General features: G+C 34.0%; 1 protein-coding gene across 1 annotated transcript in view; it reads right to left on the bottom strand.

Annotated features, from left to right (window-relative positions):
• Nucleotides 1-5,842: 5,842 nt before the first annotated feature.
• Nucleotides 5,843-22,143, bottom strand: part of LOC139690324 (anoctamin-6-like) — a 42,323-nt gene continuing 26,022 nt past the window's right edge. The window contains exons 7-16 of the mRNA XM_071587716.1: nt 20,802-20,968; nt 20,231-20,466; nt 18,830-18,994; nt 18,154-18,297; nt 17,558-17,718; nt 15,078-15,223; nt 11,988-12,193; nt 11,243-11,348; nt 8,982-9,142; nt 5,843-7,935 (exon numbers count right to left, since the gene is read on the bottom strand). Of these exons, the coding sequence (XP_071443817.1) occupies nt 7,801-7,935; nt 8,982-9,142; nt 11,243-11,348; nt 11,988-12,193; nt 15,078-15,223; nt 17,558-17,718; nt 18,154-18,297; nt 18,830-18,994; nt 20,231-20,466; nt 20,802-20,968 (1,627 nt within the window). The 3' untranslated portion in view covers nt 5,843-7,800. The remainder of the gene's footprint in view (nt 7,936-8,981; nt 9,143-11,242; nt 11,349-11,987; nt 12,194-15,077; nt 15,224-17,557; nt 17,719-18,153; nt 18,298-18,829; nt 18,995-20,230; nt 20,467-20,801; nt 20,969-22,143) is intronic.

The following is a 22,143-nucleotide window of genomic DNA, read 5'->3' as shown; positions in this document are numbered from 1 at the left end:
GTTCAGGTTTAAGTCACTTTCAGTTCCTAGTCCCAGAATACATTAACGCGTTCCCAGAATAGATAATTGATGACGCACGATGCCTTTTTAGGTGCTATTAGAGTTGGCATTTCGGAAAGCCTTTAGTCATGAAAAATTGAGCTCTACGGCCTCTTAAATTAATAAAATAAAATGGAAACTCCTATAGTCGTACTAAGTTATTACGGCAATAGGAGTTTTAATTTTATTTTATTAAGCCTTTACTCGTTTAACATTTTGCTTATGAAGGCTTAGATAAAAGAGAGCGATGATTGATAAGATGATATTCAGAACCCGCTTGGATATGGTGAATCACGGTAAGCTTAAAATAATTAGAGGGAAGATATTTTAAAATTGCAAGCACCAAAGACCTAGGTGGAGGAACACCTGCCTAAGAGGGATTCTAAAACGAGACCTCTGGAACATTCGGCGAGGGCGTTACCCCATCGACCTCTGCATAATCAATAGTTAATGTTAATAAATAATAATTATTAAAATTCATTAGTGATTATCCAGAGTTAAGTTGGTTTTTCGTCTCTTTAAAGCGCCAAGAACCCCAATGGGTGTACTTTTAAGTAAAAATACTAATAAATATTTGAGAGAAACGCTGAAATTGTTACTGTTTCGGGAGTTTATTGAATTGAATATTGAATCAGCCCATTCTTGTGCTTGAAATATGAGCTTCAAGTGCAGGAAAATTTGCTGACTCCTAATAAAAATGACAAAAATACTCGTATTCACAAATTATATTGAATTCTGAATTTTAATAAAGATGATTTTTGGCAGAATTTACTATTTAGACTACGAGTACCATTATACATTGCAGGCATTGACGCAAAAACACTCACCCAAAAATTCACAATTGATTTCGATTCGGATGTGTCCAGACATCACTCGGAAAAAAACCCGTGACCCTCTGACTAGAGGCCAAGCTCTCTGCTAGTAATAGGTTACTACGCTGCATTGATGGCGACAAGAGGAAAATAAATCCCTTAATAATTTTCAAAATGGGAAATGAACTTACATGCAGAGGAAAATAAATTGGACTTCTCTGACTTGATCGAATCGGCCCCGGACTGCTCAATAGGAAAGCTTCCTGGTGAGGAGATTCCTTCCTTCAGCAGACAAGCCAAGTATAAAGGTCGCAGAGTCTCTCTTTCTCTCTCTACACGACCAGTGTGATAGGACCGATCCTCCCACAAACATGTCCCCTCTTCCACAGCTCCACAGTTCCGCCAAGCTGATGTTCACGTCTTTCGCGGAATGGGGTGCGAATGAAATTTCGGTCGACATGATCTGGAAATCACATGTTCGCTGGAGCATCTGCATACTCCTCTTGTTTATCTTTGCGGATATTCCTTTATGCTCCCTTTATTTATCCATCCTCACAGTTTACTGTCAATGTGATGGCGTGACAGGACGAGGAAAAAAACCCGCGGCGTGGGGAAACATTTTCCCCGCAAGTGTCGAAATGGTTAACGTGCTTCAAAAAAACGTTTCGGGAGTCAAGCTATCACGTTTTTTCTCCAGCATAGGAATACTTGAACAAAGTCGCTTCACTACCTTGACCTTACTTTCAAGATGGTTTGAAGGAGTTCAAGAGCTCGGCTTTCAAACACATCTAGGTGATAAAACTTCCAGGAGATCCCGGGATTCCTCATTCATTACTCATCAAAGATGGACAAGGTAAGTAAGTCACCAATATAAAAAAACACAAGACATCTTATTTTTTGGTCATACCAGTCCGATGTCAATATTAATTATTAGTAGCGAGTTCAAAATAAAATCCCAACTTATTTATGTTAACGTAATGATAGTTTATCTTTAAAAATGACGAATCATTTAAGATTTCAAATTTATGGAGGCGACTATGAAATCTTTAAGTATTTCTAATATATTTATTGAAACAAAATTGAATGTACCTTCACTTATCTTCTTCGGGGTCATGTCAATGATTCCAAATCGATGTGGCATGACATAGCCTAGCGATATAATAATTCTCAGTTTAAGGTTCGGACCACGGCGATCATAGAATAACCACGATACGGTATTCATTAGCAAACAACACTAACCACCGAAAGAGCTGAACTAAATATAAAAATTATAAAATATTTTACAAGATCCACGTGTGGAACACTACAATGGTGAACTCTCAGTTTTCATTTCCAAAATTGCTATTCCGCCCCCACGGTTCTTGATCTTTCACATGCTACTTGGGTAGTTCTTAAGACCATCAATGGAGAAATATTTTTTGCATCGTTTAATCTAACAATTAATACAGACAGGTTCATTCAAATGGTACGCACATTTTCACAAAGAATATTCACTGGCGCCGGCGGATGCCAGAATAATAGTTATAATAGGTAAATTTATAGAAAGAATTTTTGTATTCGAAAGGTTCTTTTATGTGTAATATTCTATGGCAAGAAGTTCGTCATCACATCAGCTAGAACAAGTGGGCCAGCTGAGGCTGAAATTTAAAATATTTTGGCACTGCTACATAAAAACCTGAACTATACGCAGCTGTGATCAAATTTAGGCTAATCCCTGAGGGACTGGAACGGGGTTTGTTGAAAAGATCACTCATTTGTTGAAAGATCTGTACCAGTGGCATTCCCTTGGCAAGTTTCAAGCGCATAACATAATAATAATAATGAAGCATCGCCATTTAATGTCGTATGGGTCCCTGGTGAACTACATTAGTGACTGCTGTGTAGTTAAAAGTATACTTAAAAATATAAGCTTACTCTCATTTATTGGATCTGCTTTAATGAAGGAACGTATTGATTTGAGAAATGAAAAATTACAGGCTATACATACAGCAGAATATAAATTTTGAAACTGCATATCTCATACGAGAGTTGCTTGAGAATTTACTGGCCTCAACATGAAGATTCACTTCTGCAAGAGTTGAGGAAGTGGTTTGCGCATCGCTGAAGGTATTCGCCAAAATTTCAGCAATTTTGAACACTCGGTTGTTTGACAATTGTTTGAGTAATTCGTTGTTAGGGTTTTTCAGAAAACAGAAAAAATTGAGAACCGAGGTTTCATTAAATATTTGATTTTAAAGGGCAATACGCGTACGCAAATCAAAGACAAGTTGGACGCTGTGTACCCCGCTGCATCAATTTATGACCGTAACATTTTCGGCCGCTGAATTTAAACGTGGCCGTATTAGGATGCTGATGATGAGCGTCCGGGCCAAAAACTGCGATGACCACCGATAACATCGAAAAATTTTACCAAATGGTATTGGACGACCTTTGGGTTAAGGTAAAAGAAATAGCTACGGAAATATCGTATTTTCCATAAATTAAGTGAAGAATTGGACCTGCGTGAACCATCCGGCCGTTGGGTGCCGCGTCTGCTCATCTTGGATCAAAAAGGCATTCGAAGGAACATTCTCAAGGTCCTGTTGGAGTGGTTTAAGCGAAGCGAGTCAGATTTTTTCATTGATTCTTGATTGTAGATTAACCTCAATCTACCACTGCCTTCCTGAGACAAAAGGCCAGTCAAAACGGGGGACTGCAAGGGGTGAACCTGCTCTGAAAAAGGCAAAGACGGCCGGGAAGGTGACGGCCATTATTTTTTGGGATAGCCACGTAATTGTGTTCATCGATTATTTACAAAAAGGTAAAATAAAAACGGAAGAGTGCTACACATAATTACTTGAAAAATTGAAGGCAGAAATTTCAAAAAGAAATGACCGCACTTGAAGAAAAAGAAAGTGCTTTTTCATCAAGACACACCTGCTCACACTTCGGCTATCACCATGGCTAAAATTAACGAATTGCGCTTAAAATTGATTCATCGCTCATTCTATCCGCCATATCCGCCCCCAGTCACTTATTCCTGTTTCCTAATTTTAAAGTTTCGCTTGGAGGACGAATATTTACATCGGACGAGGTTATCGCACACGTAATCGCCTATTTTGCGGAGAAAGGCGTCAACTACTATTTGGAATGGTTAAAAAAGTTAGATCATCGCTGGAAAATGTGTATCGACGTAAATGGAGACCAAGTTGAAAAATTAAAATAAATTTTAAGAAAAAATCTCTCGCTTATTTGTTAGGTTGGAAATTTTTCAGACTATGCTCGTAAGATTCCGACAGTCCTGGACGACTTCTACTGTAGTGTTATTATAAATCGATATATTAAAATTACATACAATTTACTTAGTGCAACCATGAATTCTGGGGAACGCGCTAAATCGCTTTAATGAGAGCAAAATACTTGAGAATCACATGTTGGTCAGAATGGAGGTAGAAATTGGGCGGAATTGAAGAACAGCTTGATGTAGTGTATCTTATTGCATCTTGTTAGGAGAGGCTATGAAATGTAGCGGTGATCAGTTTGTGTCTATCGAAAACCGAACTGAAATGGTAGACCACCAAATAATTAAAATTATCAATGTACGTATTATTGCCTCGAAGTTTCTGAACGAAAATGGAAAGTTTTGGCGCTAAGTGGTTGACCTTGAAAGAAGTGCTGCAAGGTTTCAGGTGACTAGATATATGGTGCCCGTCATCATAACCCAACGTAAAATTCAATGCTTTTTTGCGTTTTTAGTGAAAACTCCAAAACAAACCTACTGCTCATGGTTTACTGGCCAGATTAAGAAACTATCACATTAAAACGCAGTTATTCTAACTGTTAAAAGTTAGAATTGTTGTGCAATCTAGAACTCACATAAGTTCCATAGTATTAATATTTGAAAAAAATATTTCTAAACTGAACAATTGTAGATTAGAATAGGTTACCTGCAAAATTTTTCAAGGCTTTCCAAAACAATGTAAATATTTCTTAAGAGGAGGTGAAAACATTTCTGAGATAATTGCATGCATTGAATGTATTTTGAATTTGAATTGAAAACATTTTCGCTTGAATTTAAGTCTGCATTAGCAATGATTTAAAACATTTCTAATGAACAAACTTCCATAAATGTTTAGCCCAAATTGTCAGAGATAATTGTATTCTTTGAGAAAGATGGTTTAACAATACAAGAACTATCAATATAAAATGTGTAGTTGAAAGGAACAAATTCCAGAGCTTCATCCAGTTTTTACATTAAAAACTTTTTCCTATCGTATGGAATGAAACACAGTTATCAACCCAAAGATCAGTTTGATTGGTGATGGTAGAGCTCACTGAATACTATACCCAATGACGTGAAATCCACATATGATGGTAGGGGGGTTGGCTCTTTTCCCTGTACCACCTATTGATTCCTGAGTACAACTGGTACCTGAAAAAACCACACAGCTCAGGTGAAGCTTAGGGTGCTCAGAGGCATGGCTGGGTATAGAACCCAGGCCATTTGCTCCGTAACCCACTTGCTACCACTGGACTACCATGTCTCTTTGTGTTGATAACTGTGGTTTAATTAGAATTAGAACTAAAAACTGGATTAGAAGAGTCCGATTTCCAGACAATAGTACACAAAAAGTCAAAAAGTTTTGTACAATTGAAATAATAAAATATATTTTTGTGAAGAAATGCCAAAAATATTCATGAAAAAATACTCAAATTCAAAATATTTTTGCATAATATTAATTACTTCTTTAATTTCACTCTCTTCCAAAACCTAAAAAATATTCTTGTGCAACTAATTCTTTAAAAATTAGTATTTCAGGAAATCATTTGAGTAATATTGCAAAGTTCACTAAAATTAATTTTTTTTTATTGAACTGACCCTCAATTTTGCATTTTCTTGCTCACCAAATGTTAGTTTCCAATAGTCATAGCATGTAAATAAATTGGAGAAAGAAAAAAATTACTCCAAAAAGAGGATTGAACTCAATATGTGTTTTAATTTTATTTATCAATTTATTCATTCACATGAATTAAAACTTATCTTCCACTTGACAGAGGCTGGAAATGAAAGAGTTTCTCTAAGTTTCGTGGTATTTTTTTACTTGAAATCATATTATGTGGTAACATCTACGCTATCCAATTGGCAATTTCTAACCAATGAAATGCAATTGTGCATGCAATGAAGGGGTAAATTCAAGGAAACTTAAGTATATTTGAAGGAATGGTATCATTTTTTTTGTTACTTTCTCTTGATGTTAACATTATGTGCCAAATGCATCAAATACAAAGTTGCAGTATCAAAGATGTTATATTTAAAGAGGTAAAACAATCTCAAAATTACACCATGCAATTCAGATTGATACCTAATAATAGTAGCATTAAAGCTTCTATAATCCATCTTAGCCACCTTAATTACCTTACATAAAAATATGGCAGGAATAGCAATGCAGTACTTATAGTTGCCATTTACACATAGTCAATTGAACTATGATAAGTGATGATAATAATCATAAGTTTCATCATTTAGATGTACGGTAATCCATAGCTCTCAGCCGTAGGCCATTTTAATCACATTTCATTGTCCTGCCCTTGATTGACATACTTCTTCAGATCAACACAAAAGATCTCACATTGTACTTCAGCAAGTTTTCCGGAATATTCAATTTATTAATGTGGTTGTATGACATCATCCACCTAATAACCAAACGTAAACTTGCAAATGACCTGGAAGTGCCATTTATACACATCAGCTGGTGAATAAAAGTGATAGATTAACCAGATGTATCATATACATGCACATGCATTTAAGTAGTAAGCCGTGCTTCTTACATCTATGGGCTAGAGTCAACAATTATCCAAAACTGTAAACAGAGGGAAATGAAGTTAAGAATCATTTGGAATTACCAAAGGAATTCGGCAGAGGCATTTGAAAATGTCACACATTATTGCATTTTTTGAGCTATAAAAGATATTTCTGATTGTTCTGTAATTCCAAACATACACAACCATTATATACCACATAAAAAGAGGAATATGTACATACAGAAATTATGCACAAATATACATTTATGGTAAATATATAATGATTTGAGCAAGTTTTAACTTTTAAACTATTTCAATCATTCAAAAATTCAGTAGGTAATTCATAATTATGCTAGAAATAAATTGAGCAAGATGAACACATGAGGATTTTTAAAGACAACTTTCAAGTACATACTTCATAAATGAAACAATGAATGAAAATCACAATGATCACCTTTAAGCCAAATGAGGATGGGTTAGTAAAACAGTGATAATTGATTGAACTATGAAAATGTAAATGATACGCACTGAGGAAGATGCTGAATGGCTGAAAAACTCACCTGTGGACAATATTTTCATGATGAAAATTAAACCACAGCTCTCAAGCCAAAGTGGTTCAACAGATAAGTCTAGAGCTCACCTGGTACTAAGCTTCACAATACATGGAATTGGCACTTAGGGAGAGGGGGAGGGAAGCAATGCTTTGCCCTATGCCACTGTGGTTGTGTATAAGTTCTGGTGTCCAGAAAATCACCCAGATTGGGTTTAGTTGGATGTGTCCAGAGGAATCACTTAAATTTGAGCCCAAGATACAGTCAACAGCCAAATAACATACTTAGTGCTACAACTCTGCCCAGGTGAAAATATGCAGTCCAAAATGATAACAATAGTCTTGTAAAAAAGTATGAAGATGATGATTAGAAAATATTAAATAACATTTACATAACTAGACGATTTCAGAATATACCCTTTGAGAAAAATAATTCTGATGTTATATCAATAACAGCAGTATTTCACACAAATTCAATGAAGAAACATCTTCAAATAGAATTCATCTTTGTGTGTGTGCCTTGCCTCATTTTTGCACAGAGTATTTTTGCATTGATACGTAAACGTGACCACATGTAACAAAAGATGAGCACAGTATTCGTGTGGAAGAGTTGGATTATCACGGGGAATTTGGCCGGGGCGGACGACGAATGGCCCGTGCTTTCTCTCGCTCCTCATGTGCTTGCTCCCGAACTGACCTTGGCACGTCTGGAATGCAGTAGGCAAGGAGGCCTGACAGACCAAGCACCAAATGCTGTAACAATTTATTCATACATTAGTATTGAAATCTCTCCCCATGGGCCAGAAAGTCAAATTCAAAGGCTGAGGGGAAGGAAGGAGCTGATATTCTGAACAATATAACATATTTCATACTGATCAGAATTTCAGCAACTCCACAAAGCATTTCAATTTTAGAATAACTGGTATCTTACATTTTAGAACTATTATCACAAATGTTAAGACAGCTCAAGAATTAGATTATTTGAATGGATGTAGTATGCCAATTACTCTACAACCAATCATTTCTTATATGTATGCTAAATATTAACTTATGCATATTAGGTTATTTCTACTGATATTTGATCAGTATAAATAACCTAATATGCATAACTTATATATTTAGCCAATTATCCAAATGCATGACTTAAATACTTAGCCAATGTAGCCCAAAACATTATGCCAATTACTCTACAACAAATCATTTCTTATATGTATGCTAAATATTTAAGTTATGCATATTAGGTTATTTCTACTAATCAAATATCAATAGAAATGACCTAATACAAAAATTAGGCAACCATAGCCTTATCTAAACTATGTATAAATAATTCTACAGCTTTAATGGTGATTCTATAGGTATGCATTTATGATGTATTTATTAAAGAAAAAAATCTTTGAAGAAGTAGAAATAAAAAATTAAACTCAAACACTATGTATTGCTTTTAGTAATGATGGAATTGATAAATGCCATATCTTAATTTTCTACGCATCATGATGGCCTTGAAGAAAATACTATTAAATACATCAATTTTTGCATTCCATGTTACCATAAATTACATTCATTTCCAATCCAATAATGAATAATTAATTTGAACAAAAGAAATCATCCGAGTTTCCTCTTCATTAAAGTAATTTGCTAGAGAGAACATTATTTTCCATAACATTAGCATACTTAATTTTAATTTATATACAGTCATCATTGTTGCTTTAAATTTAATACATAAAGAATGCTTCATCACCAATTATTAAAATTCCCAAATTATAATTATAACTTTGAAATGTAGGTGCAAACAATAATACCTCAAATACTATGACAAATCCTAATTGAGCCGTTAGCACATGCCAGTGAGTGGCTGTCAAGGCATATGGATGATCACTACCAGGTGGTTCACGAAATCCTTTGTACCTGCAGGTCTCATTGGAGGACATATTCCAGCCAGGTGGTCCAGGTTTGGCATAAACTACAAATAGAAAATTATTTTCATATCACCGAGTCATTCATGGACAGGGAACCAATTGAGTATATCTGCAATTTGCATTAATTTTTAGAGTTGCTACAAGTGCATAATTTTGAAATAACCGAGCTTTGCCATTTTTTTCATACCAATTTTCAACATTTCCCTCGGCATAAGTGTTTCTCCATAAAAATAGGAAAAGTTTATTGGAATAACAATCGTTTTTAAAGGATAGTTCTATTGACCAATTCTATGTTTTACAATATAAAGCTTTTATATGTAAATACATATGGTAATCATTTTCTTTAAAGTTTGAAGAAACAATTACCAAACACAATTATGGCATAAATATATGTAATATGAACTGCATTCATTAACAAGGAGCTTCACAAAAATTACAAAAAGTTTCTCCATTACTCTCCAAGGCTCAAAATAAAGTTGATATCAAAAAGATTAAAACATCACAGAGCAGAAAAGTTAATAATCCTGGACATTGAATGAATATGCTGGACACACTGAATATGCTAAAATGCGATTAAGAAATTTTGGAAGAAGCAGTTCCAAACATTTTTCTCATCATATCATTGTGGTATAGCCAACAGCAGTTATCAGCCAGTGGGTTGGCTTGATAGGCAAGGGTAGAACTCACCTAATACTAAACACAATGTCATGTGAGATTCACAGATCAGGGTAAGGGGGCCATATCCTTTCCCTGTGCCACCTGTGGTTTCCCAGAAGATATGGCATCTAATAAATCATGCAGCTTGGGGGATGTCAAGAATGCCCATAGGTACCCAAATTCCCATTATTCCCAGTATCTAACCTGGGGCTCTCATCTGTAGTCAAGCACTCTATCCACTGAACTGACTACCATGCCACATTATAATATGATAAGCAATAAAATTTAATTGAAGGCATTTTTATGCTCATCAAATTAGATTTTCAGACCTTAGCCTTTACAAGGAATTTTAAACAGTGAACAGATTTAATATTATAACTGTCAATTATCTATGAACAAATGGAGCATTATTTCCATTTTTGTGCAAATCCAAGTAATGAAAATGCAAGGTAGAAAGTAGATACACTTTACCACTAAAATCAAGGTACCATTCACTTTACTTTAAGTAAAGACGAGGCCCTATTAGGTGTTAGAAGTGGCTCAACTAAATTGGCAAAACTAAGAAAAGATGTCAATTTTGATCTCATTTTCTTATCAATTAGACTAGACCTGTTAAAATAATCAATTTTGTTAAAACTTGAACTTCAAAAAACATGTCCTACACTTGGGTTTGTCCTGACATTTGCAATCAGGTTTTTACCCATCCATTCACAAGCATCACTTGTTATTGAAATTAAGAATACAAAGTAACTTTCCACTGTCCTTTATTAGCGTACAACCGGTTTCAACGCTCAAGCGTCATCATCAGGTACCTGATGATGATGCTTGAGCGTTGAAACCGGTTGTACGCTAATAAAGGACAGTGGAAAGTTACTTTGTATTCTTAATTTCATTAAAATGAATTTCCACAAGGTTGAGCCAGGAACAATTGAATATCACTTTTTATCACTACATATCAAATCACAGGTGTTTGTGTGTGTCCACATACACCTAGAAGAATCTTTTAATGACCTTACAGCTTGAATAAACAAAATCTACTATCTGACTCCTTATGAAACCCCAGTTGAGGTTACAAATTTTTGTGAAAAAAGGGGCTCCATTTCCTCCAGGGTGACTCATTTAAATTGTGTCACTGGTGTAAACAGCAGGTATATAAGTCTGCAAAAATAGGCATGCAATAAATGTATAAAGAGTGCATTTTTTCCATTTTTTTCTAGGCATACTTCTTCCATATTTTTGGACTAAAATCCAATTATACAATAAAAACCAACCGAGAAGTACTCAAAGAGTGAGAGTACACTGTCTGTACATTTTTTACACCCTGTGATATGCTTATAATCATTTCAGTAAATTTTTTAGGCTTTAGGAAATTTATTTTCACTAAGGAGATATCAAACCTAATGATACACACATTAAAATATAGGTTCTCCACTTTCCTAGCAAAACAATTCATAATTATTTATAAAAAGTACAATAAATTAACATACCTGATAGAGTGAAGTTAACATAACCAGCTAAACTACGGTCTTCAGACACTGTCATTATGTATATTAAGCGTTGAATAAATTCAGAGGTAAATGCAATAATGAAACCCTGGAAGAAAAGAGTATGCATTTTAAAAATATATTTGGTAGACTATGGAATGATGCCAAACACTAAAATAAAACCCTACCTTCAATAAATTCCATAGATACCAACTTAAAGAGGAAAATCAATTCGCATAATACATTCTGTAATACTGTGCAAAAAAAAAGGAAAACATGTGAACACACCACTTGGCAAAGTTATCCAAAGCTAATTTAATTTGTAACTTTTGATTTAGCAAGCGAAGACTATTTTGAACTTTTTAAGTGAATTGTATATTTTAAAAATCCTGTGAATTAAAACTCATTTTCTCACTCCATCATTGTTATGAATGCATAGTATAATGAATTCCAAAAGTGAAATGGAGTTAATTCCAATCAATTACAGGGTGCCACTTCATAAACAAAATGAGTATTTGTAGATTGCCTCAGAACTCTATGCATGAAGCAATTAAATAATTGGAAGGATGACAAAATCATGAACCATTAACTCGACCCTTGACAGTTCACCACATTGAGCCACCAGATTGTTACCAGACATAGTGGGTACATATTTGGTGAAGGAGGGTGGAGAGGGGAGGAAAAAGATTGAGGCATAATCGCAGTGTTATTCAATTAAATGTAATAGTAATGAAAAATTTGAATTTACATTAACTGCAACTGCCATGTATGTAATTGTCTGCTGAATGGTAAACCAAGGGCCAATGTTGTTTGTTCTTCGCGGCAAAGGTCTTCTGTACTGAGTAACCAGCTTATCAGCATCCAAGCGAATTTCTGCAGTATTATTGATGAGAGCGCAAAGAGGTGCCAATGGAAATGCAGCAACAAAGAGAGTCACAAATCCATACTGAAGGACTGTATAGAAAATAAATGAGATAGTAACTAGTATTAATAAATATTTAAGCATTTAATAATCAAATATGGCATCAATGCTATTGAAATAATGCATCCATACATTTTTTGTCAAATCCAATAATCATGTAACAACAATGTTTATCACCCATAACCCCTGAGAACATTGAAATATAATATTAACCTCAATTCGGAGGAAAGATTATTTACGATTGAGATTCATATTATATATGAAGTGAATACTTAACAATTCATTTAAAATATCATAGGAAAACATGTGTCAGAGACAAGTAATTCATGACATCAATAGAATTTTTAAATTTTCATCTAGGCAAATTGTGACATTCCCACTCAAACATACAATTGCCCAGCAAGTGAACACTAATGGTCACCCCCATGAGCATGGCATAACCTCTGATAAATCCACTATTTGTGATAGTTCCCACAAAAACATGAGTGATTTATAGGGGGGGGGGCCAGAATACATGTTTTCCCTGTGTTGATGTAACCATTAGGCAGCAGAGTAATGACATTGAAAAAAATAGCCCCATAGAATGTGCTAATGATGCACTAAAACTAAGAAAAACATACTTAGCTAAGTATTAGAGAGATGAACTTTCAATTGCTTAGCATTGACATAGCTAAAACCAAATGAAATAAAATACAAAACATTAAGGCAACAAAATGGTCTGGTACAATATAAGCAAGGTTTTTACCTCATTTAAAACGATTTATTCAAGAAGGTCACAGAAATCAAAGAATTTAGAGCAATAGCAAACTGACCAAATATTTAAAATTCTTAATACTATGTAAAACAACAGTCCATTTTCATTTTCAGAACTCATAAAATTGGGCAATATAAAATGTATTCATGGGAAATGTAAAATGTTTTCATTTGATTCATTATGGTATTAGGTTGGTGCGGTGATAAGTGAACTGGCTTCCCACACCAAGTGCCCGATTTCAAATCCTGATGGAGGTAGAACTTTTCAAGTGCATCAATCCCTAATTGGATGTCATGCAGAGAGCATTTCAAGCGAATGTTTCCATGTTTCGGGGGAGATGTTAAATTGCAGACCCCATGGTACCCTTTGTTAAGAGTAGGCCAATGCCAATACCAGGTTTCCCTGCCACTCAATCCCTTAAAAATGCTACCTCTACCAAATAACCCCAGTATGCCCAATGACATAAATGATCTCCGCTGTCTATATCCTCCCCTATTCATCACTACTTGGTTACGCATTGCTTGAGCACCCTTTGTATGCTCGTAGATACATTAAGAACCAAGTGCACTTTGGGTTGCGGTATATTAGGATACATATTTGTTCAATCTTTAATGTATGTTAAAGTAGTTTAAATTTATGTGAATTTTCTCGTGTTCAGACTGCATTGAATGTTTTTGCATGATAGTTTTATAAAAAATTGCATCGTTGTTATACCTAAGAAATTAGCTTTCATTATCATGATATTCTTGCAATTCATTGTTAAAAATAATGTAAATATGGAAGTACATACTTGTGCCCTATCCATGAATAAAAAAGCAAATATTATTAAAATTTATGTAAGAATATATTTCACATTTATGAAACATTATGTAATGAACTGAGAGTGTGGGTCTTCTGTTAATTATATCGATTGATTTGATAAAAATATCATAATGAAATGTTATCCTTAAACAAGGATAAGAATGGACATAGTAGGCTTTATCAATTCCTACACAGCCAGAAGTTGACCGATTTTGTTTATAAGATGTGACATTTCATCTTCATTCATTAAATGTTAATAATTAAATATATTTATACTCACATATACATTAATTAGCAATAATTTTAATAAAGTTTGTTACTATTCAATTTTTTAAACACTCTTTGCCTAGTTTCAACACCTTCATTCCCCTAAATTATCAGCAAGCAGATCATTTGATATTTCTTTGCTTGCTGACACTGAAAACAAAATACATTTCACTTATTGTTAGCTGCATGACACCTAGAACCAGCTTTGCTCAAGCCTGTGTCCTCATGAGGTAAGCCCATACATACAAGCAAAGGCAATGAAAAATGCGGACACTTGATTATTTCTCCCAAGCACTTATCAATGACAATGTCATAGATGATGTATCATAGTTCTAGAGGTTTCATGGATTCAGAGATTAAGCGGAGAAAACTATCATGTGAATAGCGGTTGCATGAAAAAAGGCTATAGCCTTCTAATGGCACATGTTACCATGATAGCCAGCTTCTAAAAGTTATGCTTTATTTACATAAATCATGCTAATATAGCACATCTATCAATGTGCTAGCACTTGTACTGTTATGAATGAATATCCATCACTCTTCTCCTGTGATTTAATACTTCATGTAGACATCTTTTCGTTTTAATCCTTAGGCATATGAAACCTATATGCACGTATTTCCTTTGTGACAATTTATAATTTTTATTGTGAATTCAGAGCAAGTGAGGGACTTTGTTTCCGCTATACATATTTATAAAACATGTATTTGGTCAGTGAATAAGTAAGAACAGAAGTAAAATAAGTGCCTTCTGGTTGAGTGTATTTAACTAACATTTTGATGAGACTTCTTTTCCTTTCAAGCAATATCAGAGTTCATTTGCCTTTTTAGTAGGGCTTGATCATTTGGAACTTGAGGATTTATTGGGAAAGAGAGTTACTTAGCTGTCTCATGAGACTTACTTCACTGACAAAATTCTTATGTGATGCATGACTTTGTCTCTTATTTTGCACAGAAGGCGAGCAGAGAGCTTATGGAGCACCCTGTTGAGGAGGTGTCTACAGTCAGTAATCAATGCTAGACTCAGTACCTTACTAAAATGTTGAAAATTAACAAATAATTTGAGTATATATTTTTGTTTAAAATATAAATCATACCTATTTCCATCATTTCTTGAAATAGAGAGAGAGTATCTGAACGATGCAAATGGAAATCTGCTTCCCAGCGGCTGAAATTTCTACATTCACTGCTAACTTGAGATGCAGTTATATTTTTATGACTGTTCCACCAGTTGGTGATTCGTCTGTCCAAATGAAGATAGATACATGTATTATCAATAAGAATTTTAGCAAGCAAAGATATTAAACCACCGATACTAACCAAAATATTGATAGGACACAGTATTCAAATGATGTAAGCATACTGCAAATTACTAGCAGTATTCAAAAGAAAAGGAAACTTTTAAAATCCCCTCTAAAATCATGGAGAAAATATTTGAGAAGTTGTTCCTGGAGGCATCCTCTGATTGACTCACTTGAATTTGCACTGTTTTCTTATATAGTCACATAGTAATACAGGAAGTAAAGTATGTAATGCTGTTTCAACCAAACAATCCCAACAGCCCATACAATCAACATCCTATGTTGCTACTCAAACAATGGCTTCCATGTTCCAGACATTGTATAAGTGCAGGTAATCAATTTCCATTTTCCTGAGCCACTTATGCATGCTTTTTCTAACTTTCTAAGAGTAAATTTAACCTTGAACTACATGAAGAAGGTAATGGAAACTGTGGGTACAAGGAGTTGTAAGGGAATGAAGAGACTGGCAGATGACAGGATAGTTTGGAAATCTGCTGCAAAGATTTGAAGTGATAACAAATAATGAAGATGAAGATTTTAAGTTTAAGTCATGACCAAATCTTAACCCTCCTCTATCATGCTTTCTCAATTCAAGTTAAGTATACAGAAAAAATAAAGTTGCATGGAGGCAATTTATATCATTACCCATTTAAATGCAGACTCATTGTTTTTCAACGATTCATCTCTAGGAATAGCCTCAAATTCACATCCCAACTCACTGTTGGCTGAGCATGAGTAGATTCATTTCTTGTATCTTAAATCACTAATAATAAAATCTTTGAAATCAAATATTTAACAAAATTTGATGAGCTATTCAAATCATACATATAGATGATGACATTTCATATATGTCTGCTGAAGACTACAGTTAACAGAAATTGATAGTATAGCAAGAATTTAGTCATCAATAATCTTAAAAAGAACATTTTCTTTGAGGGGTGAACTAACAATGAAAAATTCATTTTTTTCCTAATTGAAATCATGCATTCTTACAATCTACTGCCACCTTTTTAATCACACTGTTTAAAAATCTTATTGGTGACAGACAGGATAAAACAATATTGTCATTGATATATATGCCATCCAACCAATGCCTTAATATGGTCACAAAATACAGGTGTCAATGAGCACTGCCATATGCTATAAGTGAAAGCTATTGCTTCTATTATTTCTCTTTCATATTGTTATCACATTCAGAACTGGCATTTTTGAGAGGTGGCATATTTGTTAACTATGTTGAATTAAGAGAAAGCTCAATAAGAATTGAATTTGTTGTTATTTAAGAGAAAGTGGCATTTTCATTCTGTTAGGCAAGGCAAATATGTAGTCTATTACATGTGCTACTACTCCTCCTATTCTCATCCTCTACCCCACATTTTAAAATGTGATGTGAAAATGCCTATTGTAAATAGTATATTCAGAATTTCAGTACCAAACTGCACAGGTATATCAAGATCCTATAAATGATCAATATGCATGCTTAACATCATACAAGGTTGGTATAAAAGCCATTGTTAACCATTTTTCCTAATGTGTGCATGAAGTGCTGAATTCAGACCGTCAGGTAAGTGTGCGCTTGATTGTAGATCATATATTGGCATTGATAAGATGACAGTGCACACCATTATCACGAAACATTTAGCGATCCAAAAGATCTCTACTAAACTCATCCCAAAAGTCTTGACGGACAATCAAAAGCAGAGTTAAATGTCTGCTTGAATAGACCTTCTGCAACGGCATTGCAAAGATTCCCCAACCCCCTTATAGTCCTGACTTGCCACCAGTAGACTATTTCCTAATCCCAAAAGTGAAATCCTCTCTCAAAGGACACCCCCATGGGACCCTAAGTGCCATCAAAAGAGCTTGCACGCATACCCTTGAGGACCTTGCAGAACCCACTAACCAGGGAGCTTTCGAGTCACGAAGAAGCTGCTGGCAAAAGTGTGTCAATGCTCAAGGGATTTACTTTGAAAAATTTTGAGACATTGTAGAAATATATGAAACAAATCTATTTTCCCTAAGCTTTTCCTGATACTTTTTACAGAAACCATGTATACTTGCACTTTAAATACCAATATGTATGTATATTGCTTTATTACCTGATATAAGATTCCCCCAAAAGTTCTCAAGGACTTAGGTATGTACACCTGAGATGAAAAATCTCTTGTATAGTTTTATACAAAAATGAAATAATATTAACACAATAATATTATAAATTCATACATATATATATATAATACCAAGAAACATTTTATTTTTAAAATACAAAAACTCACGGCATAAAGACTTCCATGAATCCATTCAATAGTTGTTTACCAACCATTATTACCACCAGTTGAATAAAAAGCTCTGATAGGCATCCACCAGAATCACATGTATCTTGAGCCAGAAATGAATTTGACAAACTACTATCACCTGGGTATGTATAGAAGCGCCCCTAAAAACAAAATCAATAACATTATTTATTCAGATAAAATTTCAATTCTCTATGAAGTTGAGTTGAAATGGTTGAACATAAATATCTCATGATTTATTACACAGGTTTAATACTATAACTGATCCACACTGTAATAAGGGTTAGAAAAATATATTCATATGAAGAAGGAATTTAACATATTCTTGTGAGGCATATATCACATTGTGTGCCATGACCGGGTAATATACAAGCAGGTATTCTTGTTGCAATAAAACCTTGAATATAACCACCCAATAAAATGTTTGGTTGCACTGGGCTCTGTTCATATGTTTTAGTAAAAACACAAGCAATCTATCAAGGGGTTGGCAGATATCGCTCTTCCAGTAAAAAATAAACAGAAATTAATCTAAAGCCTATTTATTGAACTACTCATTTCAATTAATGAAAAACACTCACCTTAAAGAAAGCTATGTAAAATAATGAGGAGTAACAATTGAAAAACTCAAATACAAAAACTTTGAAAGTATAGCTTGTTTCATAATCTGACTGGGTCTTGGGATTTTCCAAATTTGTTAGCCATACTGCAATTTTATCATACACCTGTATAAATGGAAGAAATGAAATACATTTCAAACAAGGAAAAGAAATCTAATATAACCTCAAAAATATGCATTTTGTATTTTTCTGTACGATGTGTAGCATATAATTTGTTTTCAATAGATGTCATGTGTAATGCACCATTGCAATTCAGAATTTACCATAGTGAAATCTTACATCAGTATTTTATGAAGTAATTCATATTTTTCTTAAAAGTCAATTTCATTACCACTTATCTCATTCAAACTGGAAAGAGTAAAATTGTTCATTTAAGGCTAAGGTTAACTCATTTTGGACCAGATAGAAAAAATCATTAATAATTTCCAAGAATGTGAATAAGTTTTCGAATTACCTTCAAACAACATTTTATTTTTTTAGTATGAAAATAATTCTGGTGCCCATAAAAATCTGATACATTTTGAGATCCCCACAAACCCAAACATCCTCAGGGACCCAGCTTAAAGAAAAGTAACTGTACATGGACATTTGCTGCTGATACTTATCCCAATCAAAATTAACAATGCATATTCCTTACCAGTTTAAGTAAAAGAATGATGATTAAATTGATGATGGCAGCAGTCAAGGAAGTTAAATTTTTTGAGTTATTTTTGACATAATCATCATCAGTGAAGTATAATGCTGAGCTAATAGCTACTTTATACACAATCACTCCAATGAGAGCAGCTACCACAACTGCTACCTAAATTCAAATAAAAGTAAATTAATTAAATGAAACTGTTTTTAAGTAAATGTAATGTGAAACAAAAATGCTCAATTTTGGCCCACATCAAAATATTAGAATATTTTAACTAACCATAATTAAATTACATAAACATAAGATTCATGCTTATGTGGAACACATTATTAGGTGATAGTTCAGATAAACCTATCAGCTAATGTTCTTCAGATGGCTCTCTCTCCTATTGGTGCAAGCCATCAATGCAAACCTATGACAACATGCTATCTTATTTCCATCACTTTTGAACACTAGGTGGCAACCATACTTTTTCAACATGGAAGGCACAAAATGAGCCAAGTTTCAACTAAGAGAGGTTCTCAGCATGCTTTAGGGGGAATTTATAATGTATGAAGTAAGTAATTCCATGCAATCATTAATTTTTATTAGAATGAATAACTGTACTAAAATTTAGTCTATCTTATATTGATAACTGACTTTCCTGTAAGTAAACTGAACTTATTTTAAGATAAATGGCTGCTGCTAACATGGATGAATGGTCATATGAATGGAAATTGTAATGCACTTGTATGTACATAAAACTAAAAGTATAACATTGAATCAACTTTTTGTGAAAATAAAAAAAAAACAAAAAAATTAATGATTACCCATTGTTGACCAGCCCTAGCATTACTATTATCTAGTGTTTTCATTAGTTGCCATAGGTATTCAACCTGATGCGTATGTACAATGTTGAAGGTATTACTGCTAAGCAAATTGCATTTTGGTATTTCATTATTTGGTATTGACAGAGAAAGTGTTGGAGTACTTTGACAGAATACCATGTGGGCATCATGTCGATAGTTCAGTGTCTAATTAGTTTGAATTCAAACATTAGAAGTAAAAATGAGAGCATCAGGTACATGAAACTTTCATGATAAAAGTTGGATATGATAAAACTCAGTCATATGGAATGGTAAAACTGAAGTTAAACTTTTTGAAAATTTGAATATGAGGCCGTCATGGATCTCAAAAACTTTATTTGTTCATCCAAAATTTGACTGTTTATAAAATGAAGTGGATGCTAAAAACTAACTTGACAAGAATCAAGTAGCAGAAGTAAAAGAGACCATCTATGCTAACTTTGACTCTCCCTCTATGACTAGCGTGTTTTACTGTTAAATGAGAAAAAGTATATTCATTTAAATACAATTTACTGAAAATAAGAAAGCTCAGACAGTATTTCTAAGGTCAATTTACCATAAAGAACACCACTGATGCAGCGGTAAATATTCGTAAAGCTTTTTTCCAAAATGGAAAATAAAGTTTGCTTTTATTCGTCTCAAGGTCAATTTTAATTTTAGCTGAAGCTTCATATTCAGGCCTAGTTTCCCAAGTGTCACGATCACTGCCACCCGTGGACAATATAGCCTCTCCACCCCACTTTAAGCACAGACGAGCCTGAGTCCTCTTCCACTGCTCCAAAAACCCAGTGGCTAGAATGAATGATAATAATTTATTTGTCAAATAGCAATCATAGGTATACATCTGCTCCTCTTACTCAAATAATAGTTATCAACAAATACAACACAAAATTATACATAGGTAAAATATTAAGACAGAAATCTATATTATCACTGTAAAACCATAATAACTGGGGCAAAAGTGTTTAAATATTTCTCAAAGCATTAACTTAATATAACTACACTACAATAATTTGGAACTTTTGAAATTCAAAATAAAAACTCAAGTCTTCAAATGTGACCTAAATGTTATTTAAGCAAAGACTGGTTGACAGAATGTGAAGGCATTATAATAAACGGTTCCTCACCCCAAAAAGACATGAAAACTGAGAAGGCAACCGTTGCAGGATGATCAAACAGGAGCAGAAGGATTCTTGTTCCACAAGAAGCTCTGAGTATCTCTTCAGAACATGAGCCATCACTACAGCGAGCACAAATCCTCTCCTCTCCAATTTTCCCATAGCACACTTCCTCCCTCCAAAAAGAAAAGGAACTTTACCAATTTCATGCCAAACAAATCTTAGTTCATTCCTCTTAAAATGAAAACCTAACACCATAATCAGATTAATGCATACATTTAAATAGAAAGAGTCATATTTTTTTAACATATTAGGTTAAAAGTAATGAAGCATTCAACTTCTGAGCTTAACTATCAACCTTTAAAGGGTAAAAACTCAAGTCTGGGTACTGCATATAGAGTATGTTTGAATGCTTCACTGACAATCTTGAAGGCATAAAAGATTGGTTTGAGATGAGTAAATTTTGTTATATATGAATGTTTCTGCCAATTTGTTAGAGATTTCATCACCTTTCAAAGTCAGGGGAACTAGGAGCAATGCCCAAAAAATAGGCTTAACTTACGGTTATGACTCTTGGCAATGCTACATCAGCCATGTACAGACAGAGCTATCATGAAAGAGTTCATCACTTGGCTGAAATATTACCTTGTTGCATGAGATATATCAAATTTATGAGGGCATTCAAAAATATGTATCGCTCAACTTGAAATTATTTATTATAGGATTAAAAATGCAGCACTTAGTCATTTATTATGGAACTTTTTCATCTAAGTATTTCAAACAAAAATTCGTTTTTATTTTCAAGCTTCTCCACTCATGGATTTTGGCTCTAAGAGAAGATGTTTAAAGATGAATGTGGCCAAAGTAGATGCCACTTCACTCATTATCCATTCCCTGGAAATATCTTTGGTAGTTGCTTAGGCCTCCCTAACTACATTTCATTCAAGATTAGGTGTTTGTCAAACCTTATTTGTTTCAACTGCTTACAAATTTCACATATCCACAAGAGCCTACAATTGAGTACGTGCATTATTAGTGATAATAAATCAATGTGACAGCAACTAGATAATTAATACTGCCACTTTATGACCTTAGCAAAGACTTTACGAAGTTGGATTTTTAGCTAGATAATTAATCGCCAGAAACACTGCTAATATATTTTAATACTATGATTACATAGTGTAATTTCATGTGTAATATGCTCAAGATCCACGCTTACCAGTAAGAGAGCATGGAATATAGGCAATTCACCTATGTTTTGGCTCACAGCCTCCACTTCTTTAGTCTACAGTACCTTCATAATGAAATAATAAAAAACTCCAACTAATATAAAATCATTCACTTTGGACCA

Source organism: Hetaerina americana, unplaced genomic scaffold (genome assembly GCF_022747635.1).
Source record: "Hetaerina americana unplaced genomic scaffold, ioHetAmer1.1.p SCAF_1, whole genome shotgun sequence".
In the NCBI taxonomy this organism is placed as follows: domain Eukaryota; kingdom Metazoa; phylum Arthropoda; class Insecta; order Odonata; family Calopterygidae; genus Hetaerina; species Hetaerina americana.
This window is presented reverse-complemented; position numbering and strand designations above follow the sequence as displayed.